Genomic DNA, 12,520 nt, shown 5'->3' on the forward strand with positions numbered 1-12,520 from the left:
CTTCCAGGGAATCTACATGAATATCGAGATCCGGCACTGTCAGTGTAATCGTGCAGACCCACCACCATGTAGTAGATGGACCTGGTAGAGGACCTAAGGTATTTATTGAGGCATTTTTCCAAGGTAACATCTGGGTAAACAGGGATGAATATTAACTGAAAACCCCAAGATAACCCTGGAAGCTGACAAGGAAAGAAGATGGACTGATTTTCTACAAACAAACAGAGGTTAATTACCAAATTGTTAAGAAGCCTGACAAACAAGGCTATCGCGACTACAAATACATCCTACCATCAAATATTTCAGCTTCTATTCTATGACAGAACATCTCGACTTGGAGTCTCTCTTGTCAGGGCCTTCTTCCTCGCCCATTTTCGTCAACTTGAAATTGACCATCTCCTACCTCACCCACTTATGTCGGAGTAAGAACACACTTCTTGGCTACTAATATAAGGGCTACACTAGCATTAATCGACGTGTGTGCCCGGCTTTCCATCATGGGGCAGCATGTACCCCCTGCCCCCCAAGCCCCAGCATCGGGTACTAGCGAGCTTGATACAAGTGCCCGTGCAAGTCAAGTTCCGTTGCTGAACGATTTGTCCCCGATAGGGCAAATTCAAAACACCATGATCCTCCAGCGTGAGCGAGTTCTTCGCAAAGCGAAATGGACGCTGAAGCTTCGATGAAAATACCGGGATGAACATTGCCAACGTTGAAGGTGCGCATATTCAATGCATCGGGCGGGTCAATAACCCAATAACGAAGAGTGTGAATGCCTGAAGGAAGAAGGTCCATTCAATGCGTGTACGGATCTAAGGCAAGATGGATCGTCTGCGGAAATCGTTGGGACAAGAACATCAAGTCTGAGCAAATACCACCGTTATGGTAATGAAATTCTACTATTTGCACCATTCCATTGGAAAGCCCGTAGGTTCGTTCATATATAATGTATACAATGCTAAATCACAATCAATGTCCGGGGCCCGGTGTCTCGTCATCGTAATCGAAGATCTTGCCAGGGTTCAGCAGCCAGTGCGGATCCAATGAGCGCTTGATACTGCGCATGACATTAATTGTCTCCGGTCCAACTTCCTTTTTCAAAGATCCCTTCTTGCCCAGCCCAATGCCGTGCTCGCCCTGTAGTATTGAATTAGCTGATGTTCTGGTATCTCCAAGGATGAACGACTTACTGTGCACGAGCCCTCCATCTCTAGTCCACGATCAACCATATCGTACACTACTTTCTCGACACGCGCCCGCTCATCAGGATCGTTGCGGTCGTACATAATACTTGCATGGAAGTTTCCATCGCCGATGTGGCCAAGGATACTGGCGAAAAGGCCCAGGTCGACCAATTCCTTCTTAGAGGTTTCTGCAAGATTCAGTGTCAGTATACATACAAAGAAGTAAATCGGGTTGAAGATCATACCAATGATATCAGGCAGTCGAGAGATAGGCACAGCCACATCAGTCGACCACACCTCTGATCCCTCCTTGCGCAGTGCCATCATACTCCATAGCGACTGCTTGCGCGCAGACCACAGGTCATGAGCTTCGCGGTCATCACGAGCGAACTCAAAAGTCTGTGCATTGTTACCCTCCGCGACCTTAGTCGTCAGATTGATACTATCCGCGACACCGGCGACAGTTCCGGAGAACTTGAAGAACAGCGTAGGCGAGACCTTCCATTCACGGCCAGTTCCACCCGCGCGGTTAATAACGTCCATCTGAACATCATCCATGATCTCCATGCACTGCACCGAGACACCCTTGCGAATGAGCTGCATGGCGGTCGAGGCCGCGTCCCGAATGGTCGGGAACGCGACAACACCAACGCGAGTCAACTCCGGAAGCGGCGCGAGCTTCAGCGTGGCCTCAGTGACGATACCAAGCGTACCCTCGGAGCCAACAAACATGCCGGTCAAATTATATCCAGCGGAAGTCTTGCGGGGACGTCTGCGGGTCTTGATGATGCGACCATCAGCCAGGACGACCGTGAGGTTAATCACCCAGTCCTTCATGGTACCGTAGCGGACGGCATTGGTGCCGGAGCAGTTTGTGCCGACCATACCGCCGATCATGGCGGATGGGCCTGGGTCGACGGGGAAGAACATTCCGGTGTCCTTGATCTGCTCGTTCAGATCCATCCACTGGATGGAAGGCTGGACGATGATGTCCATGTCGTCTGGGTGGATTTCAAGGACTTTGTTCATGAATGCGAAGTCAATTGTCATGCCGCCGAGCGGGGCGGAGAAATTGGCTTCCAGACTCGAGCCCCCGGAGTAGGGGATCATCGGCATGCGGTATTTGTGGCATACCTTGGCGATTTCGGAGACTTCTTGGGTGGTCTTGGGGTATGCGATTGCGACGGGGAGACGGTCAGCGTTTAGGCTGGACCATTCCGAGAAGCCGTGTGATTGGAGTTCGTCTTCGTCGGTGCCGATTACGTCTTCACCGAGCTTGGCTCTTAGCTCGTTGATGGCCTGGGGGAGGGTTGTTAGCTGGTGTTCTCCTGGAGGAGTGTGCGATTATGTTGCAATCGAGAGATTTACCTTTTCAAAGTCCTTCACTGAGCCATATTGAGGCTTCTTAGGTGTCTGTGTCGAGGTCTGAGTATATGAGGAGACGCCGTAGCCTAACCCCGCAGCGAATGCGGAGGCAAGGATAGCCTTGGCCGGGGTCCAAAAGGGTGAAGGGGGAGCGTTAGAGGAATTGCTTTCTTTTGTGTTCTCTGTGTTCTCGGTTTTCCCGGCATTGGAGCTGTTCAATCTAGCACCGCGAGACAAAATGGCGCGCGAGACCTGGGGCCGACAAACTGGAGCCGGTAGGGCCCGGGAGACCCGGAGAGCTGGCCGCATGGTGGATAATTATATACAAAGAGCTTATAAGAATCGAAGCTCAAAGAGGAACAGGAAGCCGTTAAAAGGGAAAAGAAATGTCGATATTGCGGACCGGCATGATGTGACCGGGCTTTTGTAGTGTCGGACTTCGGCCGAGAAAGCTGTGGGGGGTCACTCTTCGAACTCTTAGCCGGAGGTCCCTTAAAACTCCACCCCCACTGTAATAAATAATCGCACTATAGCGACTATAATCCCAGTTGATCCCACTGTAATTCCACCCTCGTCCGCCCTCAGGCCATCGACCTGCCATTGCCGAAATTGTGGAGATACCTGAACGTGGGGGCGAATAAAAATAGCCGTAGAGGAAGAAAGACGGAGTCGGGCGAGAACTCCGGAGCTTTTTTTTTCTCTTTTTTTTCTCTCTTTTTTTCTCTTTTTTTTTTTAGATACTTCCCCTAATTGGTGCTAGAATAAGAAGAATTAGCAGAATATAGAATAAAATATAGGTGGGTAAAAAGGTGTAAATTGGGATAATTTAGAGCAAGTAGAAAAGTGAATATGTCAATGGTTGACGGGGCAACGGTGGGGAGAACCTCGTCCACGTCGACATCAACTTTGTCAGACTGAATCGCGTACTAACCGGATCCACCAAAGTAACATCTATGCAATTTTAAAATGGAAGGGCAACTCGCTCAATTAGTGCGTGAGGTAGAACGCCTAGTCACTGCGCCTTACGTACCTTCGTTACAGGTAATTCGGCCAAGACAGGCATTGGAGTATACATGCTAATAATACCCGTGCAGGATCTCCATGATCTGGTATCCCAAAGCCGATCTTCGACAATTGGCGCCTGGGCATTATCCAAGCCCTGCCAAGCTGGGTTGTTGGCTGATGTTTTGGTCGAGGCCTTATCCCGATCACGCATCGCTCTGTCTCTGATCACTGCATTCGGTTTGTGCTAAATGAAAGTATTGTTGGGACACGAGTCTGACATAATCTAGCATCTGCATCATCTTTTAGAGATGAGCTGCTGGAGCGACACCCGGTCATTTTGGACGCATTTCTAGAAAAGGCCCTGGAGACTAATGGGACCGAGGTGAGCTTCGTTCCTTCAAGTCAACAAATACTCGCTGAGGCGCATCAGCTGACTCTAGTAGTATTTCCCGGCATGTATCGCATTATTTTCATCGCCCCTGCCAGCGGGCGTTGTGCCACCAGCCAGGATTGCCCCCTTTATCACGAAGCTAGTTAGTATGATGGCAGAGAATCCCTGCGTTGAGACTGTAGCACCTCTCCACGCACTCATCTCGGGGCTCAAAGGCTCGCCACGGATCTTGAATGATATTCCATCCGAGGTCATGTCCAATCTCCAGCTGGAGTTCACCAAGACCCTGCGCAACTTGGACGATCATATGGGCAACCTCTTGTGTCTGGCAACCTTTGCGCAGATTGCGACGGCATTGAATATAGCATCCCAAAATCAACACGGATCGGAAGCGCCATGGCTTCTTAATATTAAGCATTTCTTTGGCCAGAAACGTGGTCTCAAAACGCTCGACTTGGTTGTCTTGCGTGTCATACTCGCTTGCTCATCCAGTTGCAATCTGGCACCGCCCCAGGCGGCTAAGAGTATTCAGCTGGCCATTTGCATCGCTGACGCTATTGAGCCTGAGCAGAAACAGGCTTGGATAGCAGGTAATAAGCTTAAGATTGCTAAGCTGTGCGAGAAGGCTGTCAGGGACGGTCTCTATGGTCAAACACAAACGATGGTTAGTTGTGGCTAGTTTGCGCATCGAGACGAATTGCTAATTACTTGATTATAGGTAATTGTCTTTTTGCACACACTTCTCCCGGCACATTCATTGCCATCCCAGCTACGGGAACTTGGCATAAAGATCCTTTTGTCCGAAAATTGCCAAGAGACTATGGAAAAGATACCCCATCAACTGATTCCATGCTTTGCCAAGTCTTTAGCAGTAAGTATAAGAGCTCCTGTTTGTCGGCAACTTTGACAACTGACATCAATAGGAATCTGGAGAGCCTGCCACTCGTCAACTTTTGAACTTTACTTCCGATGTCTTAAGAGGTAATAAATGGTTGGGGATGAGACAGCTTGCAGCACTAAACTTGGCAAATTTCGTATTAGCTGGTGTGCAAAAAGTACATCCCGAGCTCTTATTTTCTAATGTCAACAACTCCATGGCTCGTCTGAGGGAAGCTCTTGGGGAAATGGTTGAATACTTTCCCAGGCTGCCAAGCGAAAGCCAATGCGGTGGTGCGGCATGGTGTGGATCTGAGCTATACACTAATCAAAACAAGCTGTTCCTATCTCTATTAAAACTTTACAAGGCTTCGGCGCAGAACGAAACTGACATTGTCATGGAATCCTTCGTGGGACGAGTGGAGCAATCAATACCGAGCCTTAACTGTGCGTTCTCATCAACAACTCCCAAAGCTTTCCGTGGCTCCCTTGTCTTGCGCGACAGACATGATCTCTCGTCGACTCAGATAACCCGTGATTGGCGCTCTGGAGTTACCGAACTCTTTATGCAGAATGCTCAGACCTCTCACGACAGCATGATGAGAAAGATCGAGGATATGTGCTTTGACCTAGAGAGTCGCTGTCACGACGTTGAAGGACCCCTAAGAGCTGCTGAAGAAGAACGGGACAGATATGCGATGGAAAACGAGCAATTGAAAACCCAAAATACAGAGCTCGAAACCAAGTCAAGGGGCTTATCCGACTGTTTTGTTGAACTTGGTCACGAGAACACACGCCTTGAACAGCTCCTTCAAGGGCAATGCGCATACACCGACGAACTGACTACGTCGCTCGAATCTGCACGCGTGGAGCTTCAGCAGCAGCAACAGAGTTCCGAGAAGGCAGTTCTTGTGGAAAGAGAAAAGGCCCGCTCGAAGGAATTGGAGATGATGGCTACTTTAACTGAAAAGGACGATCAATTGGAAGAGCTTCAGCGGGAAATGTGCTGTTTGCAAATGAAGAATGAACAGATACGCCAAAGTCTCGATCAAGTATCGAGCGAAAGAGCTACGTTATCTGAACTCTCTAGCTCTCTGAAGCAAGATCTTGCTAGTGCTACAGAGGCATTGAAGCAGACTAGGCTTCTTGCTGATGAGAAAGAAGATGAAGTGAGCCGCCTTCTGGCCCAGGAGGAAGATTTGCGAAAGGAACTGGGGTGCATGGAAACAACGGTGGGTTTTCTGGCATCAATCAAGACTAATTAGTTTGTACTGACTCTTTCCAGGTTGAGCAACAGAACATTGAAGTTAAAAGGCTTTATTGTGTACTGGAAGAATCGGAGGAAAAATCGCGGAGTGAGATTGAAAGGCTGAAACATGACCATGAAGCCGAAAGTTCGCGGGCCACATCTGACGTATGTCTACACATGCATTAAATCTGGGTATGGGTGAAACTAATCGTGTACCTACATTTTCAGATTGTGAATCACGAGACAAAAAATCGGCGATTACATGCAGCTATGCAAGCTGCCGCCCTTGATGCTTCTAGAGATGTGCAATTGAAAGACAAACGGATTCACCACCTGGAGAGAAAGGTAATCACTACCTCCATCAAAATCCGCACTTCCTGACGTTGAATTTAGGTGCAGGCCTTACGAGACGAGCGTGCGGCCAAGGCCCGCGAGTTCTCGGAAGCACAACAACACATCGGTCGTCTAATGGGCGTGATGGGCTTCTCCGCCAACGCCCCCGAGTCAAACGCCCCTCAAACCCACCAACGAACCAGGTCCTCTGTCGACGCCGCTCCAGCTGCAAGGATCCTGCACACCATAAGCGACGATGAAGATGACACACAGTCAGCACAGCCCTTTGGATCCATGACCTCCAACTTTAATGGTCCTACTCCAAAACGACCAAGAGGAAATCGCAAATCAACAAGCATACCTTATGACCTAAACACCTCCCCCGCTGCAGGTTCTAAGACAAAAACCCCGCCATCAGCCACTGGCATATCTCATTCTGTCAGAAAACCGCTGGTAGAGGCTGACCGTAACAGCCCGACGAAATCACAGTCTAGTACTTCGTCGAAACGAAATCAGGTGGATGCCTCTTTCCAGGAGACACAGGCTCAGAGGAACTTTGAGGAGAGCAGGCTGCATAATCTAGATTTGGATATGGATCTGGAGTTTTCTAGAGACTTTCTCTTTTCCAGTACGGCTTTTACGGGGTCAGCGGATCAGATAGCTCCTCAGTGAGAAGGTTGCCTAGGTAGTGGTGGCGTTGACATGTACATAATTCTTGGACAATCGAATCATGCCTATCGTAACGGTTGTTTTCTGATGTGATATTCGATATGCTATTTGATGTGTATTCCGAGTTGCCTTTTGAAGCGTCCTTTGATATGTCTTTCAGCGTGATATGCGTTGTATGTACACTTCTAGGTAGTAGATAATCTACACCACAACCTTAGAAACCCCAACTGCCTTAACCATTGTCTTTAATTATTTGGACGCATCACTACTGACATCGCTGCCCCGAAGCCTGTATTATCTGCCGTTATTTCAAGGCAATTCTTTGAGGCTTTGGGGTATGTTCTTCCCTTCATTTCATTTTCCCTCGGATTATTCACTGTTTTAGTCTCTTCGGCCTAGACGGCGATGTATTCGCTTGTACCCTCTTGATTATGGAATATCCATATCTACTTTCAATTTATCTTCCCCGACATTTACCAACATTAAGCTTGCTAGATGTATACAGCAAGTACTACACATATTCGGTTTCACTACCTCTGCTTTCCAAAGGCAATAGGTAATGTATCCGCTATCGGGACATCACTTTAATGTGCTAGCTAACCTATCCTTGATAAAGATATAACCATCAGTCCCACTGGGTAGATCAGAAATGGTCGCCCTGAACAATGGGTGTGTCTAACTGATTGATCTACATAGTACAGGGGGACTTAGGTTCACATCAAACTAGTTTTTGAAAAGAAGAATATGGCAGCAATAGTCTACAAAGGCCCAAAGCGTAAGTAAATGTTTGCTGCATTTAAGCCTGCTCATTCTCGCTTAACTAAATACAGACGTGATGGGGTGAACTCTCACATGTCATATCTGCTCTCATTCGACATTCAGTTCTTCAATACTCGAAGAGGATCGCTCCTTTTCTTATATCCATTTCTGTACCTTCCACAGTAGACACTCTTGAAAGATTGCTCTTTCCTAATTTCTCACCTTCCGTTTGTTTTTCTTATTCATTCCTTTTATTTGTGTCAATCCTTTCCTATATAATCCGTCGACCATTCCTCTTCTCTTCTCTTCCTCTCCTCAACATCTTAACAAGCTTTCTTGCCTTACCAGTTTCATGATGGCGGGCCCAGATCTTCCAAATTTGCAAATTCCAAAGTCCAACTTTTTGAGGTTGGGTGTCCCTAACCCTCCTGGCCCTCCTGGCCATCCTTTTCGGCCCCCGCCAGTCCAGAGCTGGATAACCTGGACATCATGGAAAACTTGTGCGGTGGACTTGTTAAATATTCCAAGAAAGATGAACACGCATGACATCTACGAGGCTTTCCATCAGTATGGCAATCTGATTTCGGTTGATATTTGGGAGGATGCCGCGGGGCGTCCTGATTCGAGGGCACGCATTCGTTTCAAGTGAGCACCCCATCAATTCACCACGTTGCTTAACTGTTGGCTGACCATCCATAGACCACCTCCAAATGAAGACTTCTGGAGAACCGGCTCTTTCGGCATGAGACTCCGGAGTGGCCGTGTTGCAGTGATATCGCTCAGTATCTGCTGTGGTGACTCAAACGGGACAATTCCGAGCCCAGTCCGTCCAGATGTTCAGGTGCCTGGTGAAATGGTCAGTGAATGAATGTTATGAGACTACCTTCAAATATTGACGGTTGTTTTGAAGGAATTGAAAACTATACAAGTCGATATCGGTATCCTCCTAGGTCGGTCCACTGTCCATTCTATGCAAAGCTTCAACAACCTGGCATATCCCAGATGTGTGATCGATGTCATGCGCAAGTGCTTGGTACTGTACTTTAAAGTGGGAATTCGGGGGTCAGAGACTGCAGATGTGACCCAACATGACTATCGTGTCAAAATCACCTTTCTCCAACTGTCCCAGATTTATCAGCAATACGATAAAGCCACAAGACAGGACTCCTTCTTGATTGTTCTAGACTCCGCTGCCATTTGGCATCGAAAGGCCAAGGACATTCGATCCACATTGACCGAGCCGTTGAGCTGGAGAGAAGAGGATAGCTGGTATCGCCAGACCTCCGTGACACATAACCCAAACTCACTAAAGACACTCCCCACAAGCTTGAAGAAATTGGGGCATATCATTGACTTGGGTAAGTGCCGTCATCCCATTGTAATTCTGTAAGCTTACCGGTGTTTCTCGGTAGGCCGATGGAACGTGTTCAAGATCTCATTCGTCCCCGACGCGGACCCCAATGTGAGCCGTGTCGGCGATACCAGTCGCCATTTGATGCGTGTCGAGGATATTTTCAGGGACTATAACATCACCATTCAAAATGGGAATCACTTTGTCGAGAAATTAGACCGACCGGTGCCAGTGTGGAATTGGATTGACTTTTCTGAGTCCAAGTCCAACAAGGCTTCTGCATTGTTGCAAGACTTGGGTGATCAGAACTATCTGCACCTCCCATTCAGAGTCAGGTATCAGTTGGAGGTTTGTTTGTCCCAGGGATATCTCTCTGAATTCACCATGCCCCGCGAATTTGTAGAGAGAATAAAGGACCTCGGGGATGACCAAGCTACAAGACTGCTAGAATTTGTTGCAACTGAGAAGAAACAATATCTTGATCCTATGAAAATATTTAATCTCAATTTTTTCAAGGGAGTGACTGACTCGAAGATTCCGAGCTACTGTTGCTTCATGCACACAGCACGAGTCACCCCGACTACGATTTACTACAACACCCCAACTGTAGACATCTCAAATCGAGTCGTGCGCGAATGGTCGAACAAAGGTGTACCCGGGCGCTTTCTTCGAGTTCGATTTACAGATGAGAGAACTGAAGGTCGCATCAACTCGTCACTAGGCGATTCCAACAACGAGATCTACACCCGTGTTAAAAGAACATTGGCCAACGGTATCACCATTGGAGACCGTCGGTACGAGTTCCTTGCATTCGGGAACTCCCAGTTCCGCGAGCATGGCGCATACTTCTTTGCACCGGATGCCGGTGTCTCAGCGGCAACCATCCGGGCCTGGATGGGCCAATTCAACCACATCCGAAATGTGGCCAAATATGCTGCAAGACTGGGACAATGCTTTTCGACAACCCGAGCTTTCACTGGATCCTCTGTTCAAACTGCTCCGTGTGATGACATTATTCGTAACGGCTTCACGTTCTCAGATGGCGTGGGAAAGATTTCCAAATTCCTTGCCCAAATGGTCACATCCCAGCACAAAATTAAAACTCTCACTGGAGATCCACCTTCGGCCTTCCAGTTTCGTCTTGGAGGAGCCAAGGGCATGCTGGTTGTCTCTCCAGACCCTCTGCCTCAGGAGGTACACCTTCGGCCAAGCCAACAAAAGTTCGAAACCAATCAAGCCGGCTTGGAGATCATTCGTTGGTCCCAGTTTTCTCTTGCAACTTTAAACCGCCAGTTGATTCTTGTGCTTTCTGCTCTGGATATCCCGGATGAAGTCTTCCACAAGAAACTCAACAGCATGCTGGGTGGCTTCCATCGAGCCATGAGCAATGATTCGAAAGCTGTTCAGCTTCTTCAGAAGTACATCGACCCGAACCAAACGACCCTAAAATTGGCTCAGATGGTATCCGATGGCTTCCGACGACATGACGAGCCATTTGCTAATACTATGCTCGAGCTTTGGAAATCCTGGCATCTGAAGCATCTCAAAGAGAAAGCAAAGATCGTCATAGACCAAGGGGCCAACCTTCTCGGTGCCATGGACGAGACAGGTGTTTTGAAAGGGTACTATAAAAATGCGTTGCCGCGCAGAAGAGTCTCCTATGCAGACAAACTGGCCGCTCTTCCTGAAATATTTGTCCAGATTTGCCGGCTAGATGGAGATGGTGAGTACGAAGTCATTGAAGGCCTCTGCATTCTCGCTCGCAACCCTTCGCTTCATCCTGGAGATATTCGTGTGGTTCGAGCAGTGAACAAACCGGAGCTGCAAGCCCTTCGGGACGTGGTTGTGCTTCCCCAAACTGGCGACCAGGACATCGCGAGCATGTGCTCTGGGGGTGACCTTGACGGCGATGACTACCTCGTTATCTGGGACCCCGATCTGATTCCAGCAAAATGGTTCGTCGAATGCATGGACTACAAGGGTTCCAAAGCCCCAGACTTTGATCACGATGTGACAGTTGACGAAATCACTTCATTCTTTGTTACCTATATGAAGAATGACTGTCTGCCCCGAATTGCACATGCCCATTTGGCTTGGGCTGACAGACTCCCGAAAGGCGTGTGGGAAGAAAAGTGCATTCGTCTCGCTCAGCTTCATTCTGATGCAGTTGACTATAACAAGAGCGGTGCGCATGCGAGAATGGCCCGATCTCTAGATCCCAAATTCTGGCCCCATTTCATGGAGAAGAGGTTTAAGAGACCATCCAGCATTTATAGGTCCACCAAAATCCTCGGTCAACTGTACGACGCAGTGGTCACCCCTGACTTCGTTCCCAAGCTGGAGAAGCCCTTCGACTCTCGCATCCTGGAATCCCCGCTAGCTCCAGCAAGTGAAACCTACATGGAATACGCCCGTGAGCTCAAGGCAGAATTCGACATGAACATGCGACAAATTATGGCTCAGTATGAGATTAACACTGAGTTTGAGGTGTGGTCAACATTTGTACTCCGCCACGGTTTTGTGATTAGAGACTACAAGATGCAGGAAGACCTAGGCAGAATCGTGGGTACACTCCGTCGTGGGTTTCGCCAACAATGTTACGACAAAGTCGGCCGTTATGGTGGAAACATCCCTGCCTTGGTCATTGCCATGTATCGTGTTACCCAGGAGCAGGTAGCCGCGGCATTGGAGGCTCGATGCAAGGAGGCACTGCAGAGAAAAGATATTAAAGTTGTTGAAGTGAACTCAACTGAGCTTCCGCTTATTAGCTTCCCTTGGATTTTCCCCGACGTCCTCGGTGATGTTGCGACCGGCCGGGCGCGACAAGGTCCGATCTCAGAGGGAGCGGTCGGCGGCGATTCTGGAAAGCCTATCGATAACGGCGTGGTCTACACTCACCGGCAGATCCTCAAGATTGTTGAAGGCATGGATGAGGAGGTGAAGCCGAAGGAGGTGCATGAGAACATGAAGCCCAAGGCTGAGGTGGGCTCTGCCTCTGTGCCCCCGGATCAGGAATTCATTGCTTGTCGACGCATTGATATGGCCAAACCCAAGCCCCAAGACAAGGATGTGGGTGTGTGTTTCGATGAGGATGATGAGAACGAGGGAGGCGTGGAACTAGGCACTACGGAAGCCGAGGAGAAAACTGAAAAGGAAGAGGCTGAAACAGATGATATTGTGGAAATGGAGGGCGATGTGCAGCCTTCAGCGCTTGATGCTCTAATCAACATGATTAACAGCTGATATTTCGCTGTTTTGAAAGGGAAAAAGAAGGAAAGAAAGAAATAATACCAAAATGTTTGGCATAGTTAGGTGGTGAGCTTCTAGTCTACATCGAT

General features: G+C 48.5%; 4 protein-coding genes across 4 annotated transcripts; 3 read left to right on the forward strand and 1 right to left on the reverse strand.

The window, feature by feature from the left end:
* Positions 1 to 497: 497 nt before the first annotated feature.
* On the forward strand, positions 498 to 686 carry N7447_008614 (uncharacterized protein; the record flags this gene model as incomplete). The annotated part of the gene is made up of 1 exon (XM_057232876.1): positions 498 to 686. One exon carries the CDS (start codon positions 498 to 500, stop codon positions 684 to 686), a length of 189 nt encoding a protein of 62 aa, XP_057082418.1.
* Positions 687 to 969: 283 nt separating this feature from the next.
* On the reverse strand, positions 970 to 2,858 carry N7447_008615 (FAD-binding oxidoreductase; the record flags this gene model as incomplete). The annotated part of the gene is made up of 4 exons (XM_057232877.1): positions 970 to 1,137; positions 1,191 to 1,372; positions 1,430 to 2,483; positions 2,553 to 2,858. The coding sequence occupies 4 exons, from the start codon at positions 2,856 to 2,858 to the stop codon at positions 970 to 972; spliced, it is 1,710 nt and encodes a 569-aa protein (XP_057082419.1).
* A 657-nt stretch (positions 2,859 to 3,515) lies between these two features.
* N7447_008616 (uncharacterized protein) lies at positions 3,516 to 7,075 on the forward strand (the record flags this gene model as incomplete). Its single annotated transcript, XM_057232878.1, has 9 exons — positions 3,516 to 3,590; positions 3,644 to 3,791; positions 3,842 to 3,936; positions 3,998 to 4,609; positions 4,664 to 4,816; positions 4,869 to 6,053; positions 6,107 to 6,235; positions 6,299 to 6,415; positions 6,464 to 7,075. 9 exons carry the CDS (start codon positions 3,516 to 3,518, stop codon positions 7,073 to 7,075), a joined length of 3,126 nt encoding a protein of 1,041 aa, XP_057082420.1.
* A 1,288-nt stretch (positions 7,076 to 8,363) lies between these two features.
* N7447_008617 (RNA dependent RNA polymerase) lies at positions 8,364 to 12,425 on the forward strand (the record flags this gene model as incomplete). Its single annotated transcript, XM_057232879.1, has 4 exons — positions 8,364 to 8,476; positions 8,531 to 8,687; positions 8,742 to 9,189; positions 9,244 to 12,425. 4 exons carry the CDS (start codon positions 8,364 to 8,366, stop codon positions 12,423 to 12,425), a joined length of 3,900 nt encoding a protein of 1,299 aa, XP_057082421.1.
* Positions 12,426 to 12,520: the final 95 nt, after the last annotated feature.

The sequence above is a fragment of the Penicillium robsamsonii genome, assembly GCF_028829455.1.
Source record: "Penicillium robsamsonii strain IBT 29466 chromosome Unknown utg000005l_segment0_segment0, whole genome shotgun sequence".
Taxonomy (NCBI): Eukaryota; Fungi; Ascomycota; class Eurotiomycetes; order Eurotiales; family Aspergillaceae; genus Penicillium; species Penicillium robsamsonii.